At 41.0% G+C, this 13,412-nt stretch overlaps 1 protein-coding gene across 1 annotated transcript; it reads right to left on the bottom strand.

The window, feature by feature from the left end:
• Window positions 1-8,069: 8,069 nt before the first annotated feature.
• On the bottom strand, window positions 8,070-9,035 carry LOC147345070 (olfactory receptor 7A17-like). The gene has a single exon (XM_086375595.1). It carries the CDS (start codon window positions 9,033-9,035, stop codon window positions 8,070-8,072), a length of 966 nt encoding a protein of 321 aa, XP_086231721.1.
• Window positions 9,036-13,412: the final 4,377 nt, after the last annotated feature.

Here is a 13,412-nt window from a genome sequence, read left to right as displayed (position 1 = left end):
GGAAAACAAAAGAAAGGATTCTAAATAGCCTGCCTGTTGAATTGTTAAGAACAGAAGACTTCAAAGCTTAGTTAAGGAGGTTTCTGCTATTTGTAACCTGAATTCTAACCTGAAAGCAAGAGGCACATACCTACAAACGCTATTTAAAAATCAAGGAAATGTGATGGACCTAGAAATTATCACACTAACTGAAGACACTACATATAACATGTCAGATGGTGAGCGCTGCCAGGATGAAGAAATCAGTTATAAAGGAGACAGTAGACAAGGAGTGTGATTTTTTTTTTTTTTTTTCTTTTACTGAGTGTTTAGGTAACACCAGCAAACAAGGTGACTTTTTTTTTGTTTTTTGGCCACACTGCGAGGCATGCGGAATCTTAGTTCCCAGACCAGGGATGGAACTAGCGCCCCCTGCAGTGGCATTGCTGAGTCTCAACCACCAGACCCCCAGGGAAGTCCCACATTTGAACACAGATCTCAAAGAAGATAGGGTTGGATCCAGGAAGTTATCTGAAGTGTATGCCTCAATGCAGGAATGGCCAGCACAACAGCTCCAAGAAAGGTGCTTGTTTCAGAAAAATCAAGGCTCCAAAGGAACGAGGTATGTCAGAGAGGTGTGAGCAAGAAGGTGCATGATGAGAGATGGTGGTAGAAAAATTTGAGGAACCAGGTGGCTTCCCTACTGCTGCTAAAAGGAAGTCAGAGGGAATCCCTCATCCACACTATGGTCCTCTTCCATACTCTTAATTTTGTTGCAAGGGCCTCCCCTGAATTGATTGGCTCTTTAGTACAACCTCAGAGAAGGCAATGGCACCCCACTCCAGTACTTTTGCCTAGAAAATCCCATGGACGGAGGAGCCTGGTAGGCTGCAGTCCATGGGGTCGCTAGAGTCAGACACGACTGAGCGACTTCACTTTCACTTTTCATTTTCATGCACTGTAGAAGGAAATGGCAACCCACTCCAGTGTTTTTGCCTGGAGAATCCCAGAGACGGGGAAGCCTGGTGGGCTGCCATCTATGGGGTCGAACAGAGTCGGACACGACCAAAGTGACTTAGCAGCAGCAGCAGCAGTAGCAGCAGTTAGTACAACCTATTGGTTTATTTATGGTGCCTATAATGTTAGAGTCATCTTGGAATTATGAGGCCATATACAGGAGACCCGAGTTCAATCCCTAATCCGGGAAGATCCCCTGGAGAAAGACATGGCAACCCACTCCAGTATTCTTGCCTGCAAAATCCCATGGACAGATCAGCCTGGTGGGCTACAGTCCAGGGGTCTCAAAGAGTCTGACACAACTTAGCCACTTAACAACAACTCTGCCTTCTCATCCCCCAAGGTACACAAACACCCAAACACACGCACACATCTAACCATGGTCTTCTGGGCTGTTACTACCATGTCTTTTCCATTCCCAGGCTTACTGATTAGGTGAGGAGTAAATACAACTCCAGAAGTTCAGAAATCAGAAGACAATTGCTTCTTGGCAGGAAAGCTATGACAAACCTAGACAGTGTGTTGAAAAGCAGAGACATTACTCTGAGACAAGACATTACTCTGAGACATTACTCAGAGACAAAGGTCCATATAATCAAGGCTATATGGTCTTCCCAGTGGTCATGTACGGTTGTGAGATCTGGACCATAAAGAAGGCAGAATGCCAAAGAATTGATGCTTTAGAAGTGTGGTGCTGGATAAGACTTCTAAAGTCTCTTGGACAGCAAGGAGATCACAGAAGTAAATTTTAAGGCAAATCAACCCTGAATATTCATTGGAAAGGCTGATGCTAAAGCCGAAGCTTCAGTGTTTTGGTCATCAGATGTGAACAGCTGACTCATTGGAAAAGTCCCTGATGCTGGGAAAGATTGAGGGCAGAAAGATGAGGGTATCAGAGGATGAGATGACTGGATGGCATCACTGATGCAATGGACATGAACTTGGGCAAACTTGGGAGGTGGTGAGGGACCAGGAGGCCTGGCGTGCTGCAGTCCATGGGGTCGCAAAGAGTCAGACACAACTGGGAGACTTAACAACAGCAACAAATACAACTCACACCAGCCAGATGTATTATTTTGTCTCTAAGAATGTAGAAATGGTACCCAGAATTCCCAATTCAGTAGCCTCTCATACTAAGTGGAGTAAGCCAGACAGAGAAAGACAAATCATATAATATTGCCTATATTTGGAATCTAAGAAAATGATAAAAATGAACTTCCATACAGAACAGAAATAGACTCACAGACATAGAAAACAAACTTATAGTTACCAAAGGGGAAAAGGGGGGATAAATTAGAAGTTTGAGATTAACATACACACACTGCTGCTGCTACTGCTGCTAAGTCGCTTCAGTCGTGTCTGACTCTGTGCGACCCCATAGACGGCAGCCCACCAGGCTCCCCCGTCCCTGGGATTCTCCAGGCAAGAACACTGGAGTGGGTTGCCATTTCCTTCCCCAATGCATGACAGTGAAAAGTGAAAGTGAAGTTGCTCAGTCGTGTCCGACTCCTAGTGACCTCATGGACTGCAGCCTACCAGGCTCCTCCATCCATGGGATTCTCCAGGCAAGAGTACTGGAGTGGGGTGCCATTGCCTTCTCCGATACACACACTACTATATATTAAATAGATGACCAACGAAGACCTACTGTTTAGCACAGGGAACTATACTCAATATTTTGTAATAACCTATAATAGAAAATAATCTTAAATAAAATATATATATACACATATATGTATAACTGAATCACTTTTCTGTACACTTGAAATTAACACAACATTGTAAATCAACTTTTTTAAGCCTTTAATGATAGATAAATCTGGGCCTCCATATTGGTATGGCCATTTTCTTTCATGTACTAAAATTATATAAATACATATATACAGTAGTTATAATTATGGATATCATTATCTTAATTATATCATTATCAATTTGCTGTTTCTGGGTGGGGACAGATGGTAGAAAGTTCCTTACTGTTGTTGACATCATTCTAAGAAAGTCCTCTACTTCTTCTATTGCCTGTATATTTTCAATATTTGCAGTTTATTTTATGTCATTATGGAGACCTGGGTTTGATCCCTGGGTTGGGAAGATCCCCTGGAGGAGGGCATGGCAGCCTACCCCAGTATTCTTGCCTGGAGAATCCCCATGGACAGAGGAGCCTGGCGGGCTACAGTCCATGGGGTTGCAAAGAGTCGGACATGACTGAGCAACTAAGCACAGAATACTCTAGTAAATTAATTAAAAAGAAGAAATGATGCATGACTCATCTAGGATCTTCTTTTTATTGTTGTATAGTTGCTTCACAGTGTTGTGCTAGTTTCTGCAGTACAGTGAAGTGAATCAGCCATGTGTATGCATATATCCCCGCCCCTCTGGATTTCCTTCCCATCACCACAAAGCATCGAGTAGAGTTCCCCACAATATATAACAGGCTCTTATTAATTATCTATTCTGTGCATAGCACTGTATACTTGTCATTCCTAATCTCCCAATTCTTCCCACCCCCCTCAGTATCCATACATTTATTCTCTACATCTGTGTCTCTATTTCTGCTTTGTAAATAGGGTCATCTGTACCACTTTTCTAGGTTCCACACATATGTGTTAATATACGGTATTTGTTTTTCTCTTTCTGACTTATTTCACTCTTTATGACAGTCTCTAGGTCCATCTATGTCTCTGCAAATGACCCAGTTTTGTTTCTTTTGATAGCTTGCTGCCCAAAATCTTGTCTACCTGTCTATTGAGGCCAAATAGAAATATGTAGATAGAGTCTGGAGGAAATAGAAGAGAGTAGCTTTATTTTGCCTGGCAAAAGAGAAATGCTATAGGCTAGCACCTCAAGAACTGTGTCCCCCTTCCTGGGGAATTACATGGGGTTTTATAGGTGGGAACTTGTAGTCCAGGGTATGTGATAAGGAACAAGGTGGTGAAGGTTTTGCATTCTTCTGTGGGCATTATTATGAAACAGTCATTTTTGGCATCATGTGGCCTGGTACTTGGGTCCAACAGCCCTGTAATTGGGTCCATTCATCTCTGGCTTATTGGCCTGCAACCTTCTTTCTGAAATGCAAACAGCTATAAGTGGTAACCTGCTAGAGAGTGAGGGAGAGGAAATACCAGGTGCAGGAGGTAATTTATATAATATTAGGGATGATAGGAGGTAAGCTTTGAGATGGACAAATCTAGTTATACGCACTACAGATTAGTAACAGTTAAAATAAAACTAAGATTGGTTAGCTCTTTCAGGCCATTTTATGTTTCTTCTCTAGCCTCTTCACTGTTCTCTTTATTTTCCTTGTTTTTCAGGAGGGAAAAAAAAAACTCATTTCTATTTTTGTTGTAGCAGGCTGAGTAATATTCCTTTGTATATATGTACCACATCTTCTTTACCCATTCCTCTGTTGATAGGCATTAAGGTTGCTTGCATGTCCTGGCTATTGTAAATAGTGCTTCAGTGAACACTGGGGTGCATGTGCCTTTTTGAATTATGGTTTTCTCAAGGTATAGCAGCAGCAGCAGCAGCAAGGTATATGCCCAGTAGTGGGATTGCTGGGTCATATCATAGTTCTAGTCTTGGTTTTTTAAGGAACCTCTGTAGTATTCTCCATAGTGGCTGTTACATTCCCATCAACAGTGCAAGAGGGTTCCCTTTTCTCTACACGCTCTCCAGCATTTGTTGTTTGTAGATTTTTTGATGATGGCCATTCTGACAGTGTGAGGAGATATCTCACTGTAGTTTTGATTTGCATTTCTATAACAATAATTAGTGATGGTAAGCATCTTTTAATGTGCCTTTTGGCCATCTGTATATTTTCCTTGGAGAAATGTCTGTTTAGGTTTTTAGCCCATTTTTTTATTAGGTTGCTTATTTTTTGATATTGAGCTGCATGAACTATCTGTATATTTTGAAGATTACTTCCTTGTCAGTTGCTTTGTTTGCAAATATCCCCCATTCTGAAGATTCTCTTTTCATCTTATGTATGGTTTGCTTTGGTGTGCAAAAGCCTTTAAGTTTAATCAAGTTCCATTTGTTTCTTTTTGTTTTTATTTTCATTACTCTAGGAGGCTGGGTCAAAAAAGCTCTGGCTCTGATTTATGTCAAACAGTATTCTTCCTATGTTTTCCTTTAAGAGTCTTACAGTGTCCTGTCTTACACTTAGGTCTTTAATCCATTTTTAGTTTACTTTTGTGTATGGTATTAGGGAGTGTTCTAATTTCATTCTTTTACATGGAGCTGTCCAGTTTTCCCAGCACCGTGTATTGAAGAGACTGTCTTTTCTCTGTTGTATATTCTTGCCTCCTTTGTCATAGATTAGGTGACCACAGGTGCATGGGTTTATCTCTGGACTTTCTATCTTGTTCCATTGTTCTTTATTTCTGTTTTTGTGCCAGTACCATACTGTCTGATCTTGATCACAGGTAGCTGAGTCACATTGAATAGGTATATGATATATGTCCTCTAACTGGGAAAAAAGAAAGTGCTATTTATGGCTATATGTACAATGGAATTAAATTAAGGCAATTCACATTTTAAAAACTCATTTTCTTGTAGACAAAATTAACCCCAATATAAAAATGAATGGACTGACTGTAACTGGGTCTGAGACAGAAGAGCACTACAGCAATGCACAGATTCATAAATGAGCCTAGAAATACAATGAAGACCCTGGCAGCTAATTGCAAACTCATGAAGCATCTTAGAGCTCAAAACGCCTCCCCACCATCACCTCATTCAATATGAAACACATTGTGTTAAACCATTTTATTTTTGTATGGCTAGCTATGCAGCAATAGCGAAAGATACAACAATCCAAGTGAACTTAGTTAAGGGTAATTGTAATAACCTGCTGTTTCTTCTTTTTTTAAAAAAGTTTTATTTATTTTTGGCTGCTCTGAGTCTTCGTTGCTGTGCACGGGCTTTCTCTAGGTGCAGAGAGCAGTGGCTACCCTCTAGTTGTGGTGTGCCGGCTTCTCATTGCAGTGGCTTCTCTTGTTGCAGAGCCTAGGCTCTAGAGGACTGGCTCAGTAGTTGTGGCACACAGGCTTAGCTGCTCCATGGCATGTGGGATCTACCCCACCCAGGATTGAACCCCTACCCCCTGCATTGGCAGGTGGATTCTTAACCACTAGACCACCAGGGGCAGAGAAGGCGATGGCACCCCACTCCAGTACTCTTGCCTGGAAAATCCATGGACGGAGGAGCCTAGTAGGCTGCAGTCCATGGGGTCGTGAAGAGTCGGACACGACTGAGTGACTTTACTTTCATTTTTCACTTTCATGCATTGGAGAAGGAAATGGCAACCCACTCCAATATTCTTGCCTGGAGAATTCCAGGGATGGGGGAGCCTGGTAGGCTGCAGTCCATGGGGTCTCACAGAGTTGGACACGACTGAAATGACTTAGCAGCAGCAGCAGACCACCAGGGGAGCCCTATTGCTTCTTATTTTTGTCTTTCGTTTTGACATTTGAAGACAACATTTCTGACCACTTTATTATTCAAGTTTTTATCAGATAACTACATTAAAAATGACTACCTTGGTATTTCTTTCCAGGTTCCCAGAAGAGTTTGCAAGAATATGCATGCCTGTGAAGAAAAACTGCTGACCCTGAGTCATATGACTAAGCAGTATTCATGTTCTCTTACAAGTTAGTCTTGATCACACAAATAGAAGAAATTCCTTTCTATATAAGAAATATATAATAGATGATATTGTTCGTTCACTGTCTGTTTGTGTTTATGACAAAGTTTGGAAATGAATGAGATACTTTATTTAGAACAATGAAAGAAGTCATATTTGTAGCATCACTGTAAGTTTTCGAGCAGAAACAGTGAGGAAATTGAATGAGAAAACATAAAATCTGCTAACATTCTTCATCTCAATGAATAAATCCCCTTACACATTGACGTGGGTATTCCATAGTTCAGTGAGTAGATGTACAGCTTGAAAAGAAACTTAATGCATGAAATACAGAGTATAATTTAAAATATGCTTCATCATAATGTTATGTCTGACTCTAAGGCCACGTTACTCAACTTTCTGTCTCAGTGTAGATGCCATTAGAATAAATGTATTTGATGTTCAGTTATTTCAGTGACAATAGTAGGCACTGTGGACTAGAGCCTGGAAAAGAGTACAGTATCTTAATAAAGAGAATAAAAACCAATGACCAAAAAACAAACAAAAAAACCAATGACAAAAAAACCTAGTAGGTTAAGTCTACATTATGAAGAAGACCAGGTAAGATAGTTTTATATAGAGAGGGCTTCCCTGGTGGCTCAGACAGTATAGGGTCTGCCTGCAATACAGGAGACACAGGGTTTGATCCCTGGGTCAGGAAGATCCCCTGGAGAAGGAAATGGCAACTCACTCCAGTATTCTTGCCTGGAGAATCCCATGGACAGAGGAGCCTGTCAAGCTACAGCCACAGGGTTGCAAGGAGTCAGACATGGCTGAGCAAATAGAGAGAGAGAGGAATGAAGGACCCAAAAGTGAAAAACTGGTCTCAGATTTTCCTCTCCTATAAAATTACAGAAAGAGCAAAGTTGCCACGTTTGGTTGTTCCCATTGGAATGGCAAAACTCATGACTCTTATTCTACTAAAAGTAAAGACATATTACATGGGGTACTATTTGTCATTTGAGAAGAAATTATTCTTAAGAAATCCAAGCAATTCCATGAGATAAATGAAAATTTCTCATTTTTTTTAAATCAATGGTTGGGAATGAATTAGGGAAAACAGAAAGAAAATGAAGAGAAATATGTTAGATATCAGAGACAGAAGAACGTCTAATCAAGTAAATGACTAAACTGTACACAGAAGTTGAAAAAATAAAAATTCCAGGTACTTTCCTGGTGGACCAGTGGTTAAGACTTCACATTCCCAGGGCAAGGGTTCGATCCTTGGTCAGGGAACTGGATCCCACAAGCCGCAACGAAGATCTTGCATGACTCAATGAAAAATTGGTAGTTAAAAATTTTTCGGGAAATAAATAGAAAGAGTAAGTTTTACTTGCGCAGGCTGATTGAAGAATTATAACTTCTGACTCTGAGACTTTAAGCCCCGAAATCATAGGCAACTCTTCAGCCCTGTGACCACTGTCCCTTTTATAACTGCCATCCCCAAGAATCTTTTCAGAGCCCCCTTTATGTCTTTATTCCTCAGACTGTAGATGAAGGGGTTTAGCATGGGCGTGACCACGGCATACATCACTGAAGCTTTTGCACTTGAGTGTGATCTGTGGGTAGCAGCTGAGCTAAGGTACACTCCTAGGCTTGTACAAAAAAATAAAGAGACAACCGAGAGGTGAGACATGCAGGTGGAAAACGCTGCTTGCTTCCCCTGAGCTGATGAGATTCCACATATGGAGGAAACGATCTTCGAGTATGAGAAACGGATAGCAGCCAGGGGACCGCTAGCCAGCAGCACAGCTGCAAAATACATCACCATGTTGTTAAGAAAGGTGTCACAGCAGGCAAGTTGGACCATCTGATTGAGTTCACAGAAAAAGTGGGGGATTTCCACATCTGTGCAGGACAGTCGCAACACCATTAGGCTTTGTAACAGTGAATGCAAGACACTTATAATCCAGGTCACCAGAAGCAGCAGTCCACAGAGTCGGGGGTTCATGATAACCATGTAATGCAAGGGATGACAGATGGCCACAAACCTGTCATAGGCCATCACAGTCAAAAGATAGATGTCCAACTCTGAAAAGAATAGGAAAAAGTACATCTGGGTGATGCAACCTGCATAGGTTATGACTTTGCTCTGTGTCTGGATGTTCACCAGCATCTTGGGGACAGTAGTGGTGGTAAAACAGATGTCTGCGAAGGACAGGTTGGAAAGGAAGAAGTACATGGGCGTGTGGAGGTGGGAGTCATAGACGGTGGCCAGGATGATGAGCAGATTTCCAAACACAGTGATCAGGTACATGGAGAGGAAAATCACAAATATGAGTGTCTGTAATTCTTCTTCCTTTGAAAACCCCAGAAGAACAAATTCTGAAACTCCTGTAAGATTCCATGGTTCCATGTGGTGAAGGGGACTATCAGAGAAGAGGACAATAACATGACTCATTTTCACATAACTAACAGTAGTTGCTGGGTTGCAAGGTCACAATATATATTTGCTTTCAAGAAATTAATTTTGATGTTTTGTGTATGGGTTTGTCTTCTTTAGAGCATCTCCTATTTCACCTCTGATTAGGAATTTTGGTCACATCTCAACATTTTCCCCAAGAAGTCATGCATTCTACTGCTTTACTGAGAATATCTTTCACGCACTTGAGGAGTACCTGAGTGCCTACCACAATGCAGGCGCTATCTAGGCAATAAGTACAAGGTGCTGAAAAAAACAAAGCCCTTACAATCCAACAATAATGAAAGAATAGAAGCAAATAAAATAGTTTATCAGGACTTCCCTAGTGGTTAAGACTCCACACTCCCAATGGAGGGGACCCAGCTTTGATCCCTGGTCAGGTAACTAGATACCACATGCCGCATCTGAGTTCACATGTGTGCATGCTCAATCGTGCCTGACTCTTTTGTGACCCCATGGAGTGTAGCCCTCCAGGCTCCCTGTCTATGGAGTTTTCCAGGCAAGAATACTGGAGTAGGTTGCCATTTCCTACTGTAGGGTTTACAAGCTGAAACTAAAAAACCCCACACAGCACAGGGAAGACTGGGCTCCCATGTGCAGCAACTAAGCCCAGCATAGTCAAATAGATCTATTTTAGAAAAGAAAGTAAATGGATTCTTTTCTGGAGGCTCTAGAAGGAACCCAGTCCTGCAGACATCTGGATTTTAGCCCACTGAGACCCATTTCAGGCTTCTGAACTGCAGAACTTTAGGAGCATAAATTGGTTTCTTTTCAGCCAATAAGTGTTCTTTTGTGACAGTGGCAATAGGAATATCATAGAGACATTGATTCAGTAAAATTTTTTTTAGGGAAATGAGTTTAAGCCTATCAAGTCATGCATTTAGCTTCCCTTGAGTAAGGGCAATCTATGTTGAAAATTCATGTTAAGTAAAAAAAAAAATTAAATCAGTTTGGATATATTCCACTCTGTCTAGCTGCACAGTAAATTTCTCATTGCATAAATGTAACTGTTGTTCTCACTGTGGGACTTTACTGGCACTGAAATATGAAAAGCAACATATTGTCAAAATTAAGATTACCCATCTTACTTTAAATCTATTTCAGCTTTCTTTTATTTCATATTAATTCAAATGTTCATTCTTTTTATTTCTATCATTTTCAATTTTCATATTACTCTTTAACATATAAGATGGACTAGAAGATACATCTCTGTGTGGGTATATATGGGTATATTTTTATATACACACAAGTGCACAGATATAACCTTTGCCCTTGAATATTTTATTTATACTAAAAATAAATTATTACATATTTCATCATTCTTCACAGCATCTATATGAAGTTATATTTAGTATCCCACATTATCTTCAGAAATAAGGAAACTCAATGAAACTAAGCCATGTCCGTGGGGCAACCCAAGACGGGCAGGTTATGGGGGGAGAGATTTGACAGAATGTGGTCCACTGGAGAAGGGAATGGCAAACCACTTCAGTATTCTTGGCTTGAGAACCCCATGAACAGTATGAAAAGGCAAAATGATAGGATACTGAAAGAGAAACTCCCCAGGTCAGTAGGTGCCCAATATGCTACTGGAGATCAGTGGAGAAATAACTCCAGAAAGAATGAAGGGATGGAGCCAAAACAAAAACAATACTCAGCTGTGGATGTGACTGGTGATAGAAGCAAGGTCCGATGCTGTAAAGAGCAATATTGCATAGGAACCTGGAATGTCAGGTCCATGAATCAAGGCAAATTGGAAGTGGTCAAACAAGAGATGGCAAGAGTGAATGTCGACATTCTAGGAATCAGCAAACTGAAATGGACTGGAATGGGTGAATTTAACTCAGATGACCATTATATCTACTACTGCGGGCAGGAATCCCTCAGAAGAAATGGAGTAGCCATCATGGTCAACAAAAGAGTCTGAAATGCAGTACTTGGATGCAATCTCAAAAATGACAGAATGATCTCTGTTCGTTTCCAAGGCAAACCATTCAATATCACAGTAATCCAAGTCTATGCCCCAACCAGTAATTCTGAAGAAGCTGAAGTTGAATGGTTCTATGAAGACCTACAAGACCTTTTAGAACTAACACCCAAAAAAGATGTCCTTTTCATTATAGGGGACTGGAATGCAAAAGTAGGAAGTCAAGAAACACCTGGAGTAACAGGCAAATTTGGCCATGGAATACGGAATGAAGCAGGGCAAAGACTAGTAGAGTTTTGCCAAGAAAATGCACTGGTCATAACAAACACCCTTTTCCAACAACATAAGAGAAGACTCTATACACGGACATCACCAGATGGTCAACACCGAAATCAGATTGATTATATTCTTTGCAGCCAAAGATGGAGAAGCTCTATACAGTCAGCAAAAACAAGACCAGGAGCTGACTGTGGCTCAGACCATGAACTCCTTACTGCCAAATTCAGACTTAAATTGAAGAAAGTAGGGAAAACCACCAGACCATTCAGGTATGACCTAAATCAAATCCCTTATGATTATACAGTGGAAGTGAGAAATAGATTTAAGGGCCTAGATCTGATAGATAGAGTGCCTGATGAACTATGGACGGAGGCTTGTGACATTGTACAGGAGACAGGGATCAAGACCATTCCCATGGAAAAGAAATGCAAAAAAGCAAAATGGCTGTCTGGGGAGGCCTTACAAATAGCTGTGAAAAGAAGAGAAGCGAAAAGCAAAGGAGAAAAAGAAAGATATAAACATCTGAATGCAGAGTTCCAAAGAATAGCAAGAAGAGATAAGAAAGCCTTCTTCAGCGATCAATGCAAAGAAATAGAGGAAAACAACAGAATGGGAAAGACTAGGGATCTCTTCAAGAAAATCAGAGATACCAAAGGAACATTTCATGCAAAGATGAGCTCGATAAAGGACAGAAGTGGTATGGACCTAACAGAAGCAGAAGATATTAAGAAGAGATGGCAAGAATACACAGAAGAACTGTACAAAAAAGATCTTCATGACCCAGATAATCACGATGGTGTGATCACTGACCTAGAGCCAGACATCCTGGAATGTGAAGTCAAGTGGGCCTTAGAAAGCATCACTACGAACAAAGCTAGTGGAGGTGATGGAATTCCAGTTGAGCTATTTCAAATCCTGAAAGATGATGCTGTGAAAGTGCTGCACTCAATATGCCAGCAAATTTGGAAAACTCAGCAGTGGCCACAGGACTGGAAAAGATCAGTTTTCATTCCAATCCCAAAGAAAGGCAATGCCAAAGAATGCTCAAACTACTGCACAATTGCACTCATCTCACACGATAGTAAAGTAATGCTCAAACTTCTCCAAGCCAGGCTTCAGCAATATGTAAACCGTGAACTTCCTGATGTTCAAGCTGGTTTTAGAAAGGGCAAAGGAATCAGAGATCAAATTGCCAACATCCGCTGGATCATGGAAAAAGCAAGAGAGTTCCAGAAAAACATCTATTTCTGCTTTATTGATTATGCCAAAGCCTTTGACTGTGTGGATCACAATAAACTGTAGAAAATTCTGAAAGAGATGGGAATACCAGGCCACCTGATCTGCCTCTTGAGAAATTTGTATGCAGGTCAGGAAGCAACAGTTAGAACTGGATATGGAACAACAGACTGGTTCCAAATAGGAAAAGGAGTTCGTCAAGGCTGTGTATTGTGACCCTGTTTATTTAACTTATATGCAGAGTACATCATGAGAAACGCTGGACTGGAAGAAACACAAGCTGGAATCAAGATTGCTGGGAGAAATATCAATAACCTCAGATGTGCAGATGACACCACCCTTACGGCAGAAAGTGAAGAGGAACTAAAAAGCCTCTTGATGAAAGTGAAAGTGGAGAGTGAAAAAGTTGGCTTAAAGCTCAACATTCAGAAAACAAAGATCATGGCATCCGGTCCCACCACTTCATGGGAAATAGATGGGGAAACAGTGTCAGACTTTATTTTTCTGGGCTTCAAAATCACTACAGATGATGACTGCAGCCATGAAATTAAAAGACGCTTACTCCTTGGAAGGAAAGTTATGTCCAACCTAGATAGCATATTCAAAAGCAGAGACATTACTTTGCCAACAAAGGTTCGTCTAGTCAAGGCTATGGTTTTTCCAGTGGTCATGTATGGATGTGAGAGTTGGACTGTGAAGAAGGCTGAGCGCTGAAGAATTGATGCTTTTGAACTGTGGTGTTGGAGAAGACTCTTGAGAGTCCCTTGGACTGCAAGGAGATCCAACCAGTCTCCAGGCTGAAGGAGATCAGCCCTGGGTATTCTTTGGAAGGAATGATGCTGAAGCTGAAACTTCAGTACTTTGGCCAC

This window comes from Bos grunniens, chromosome 25 (assembly GCF_055505025.1).
Source record: "Bos grunniens cultivar Pamir isolate PY7600 chromosome 25, Bosgru_T2T1.0, whole genome shotgun sequence".
Taxonomy (NCBI): Eukaryota; Metazoa; Chordata; class Mammalia; order Artiodactyla; family Bovidae; genus Bos; species Bos grunniens.
Note: the sequence above shows the minus strand (reverse complement) of the source record. Positions and strands in the feature narration are given on the sequence as shown.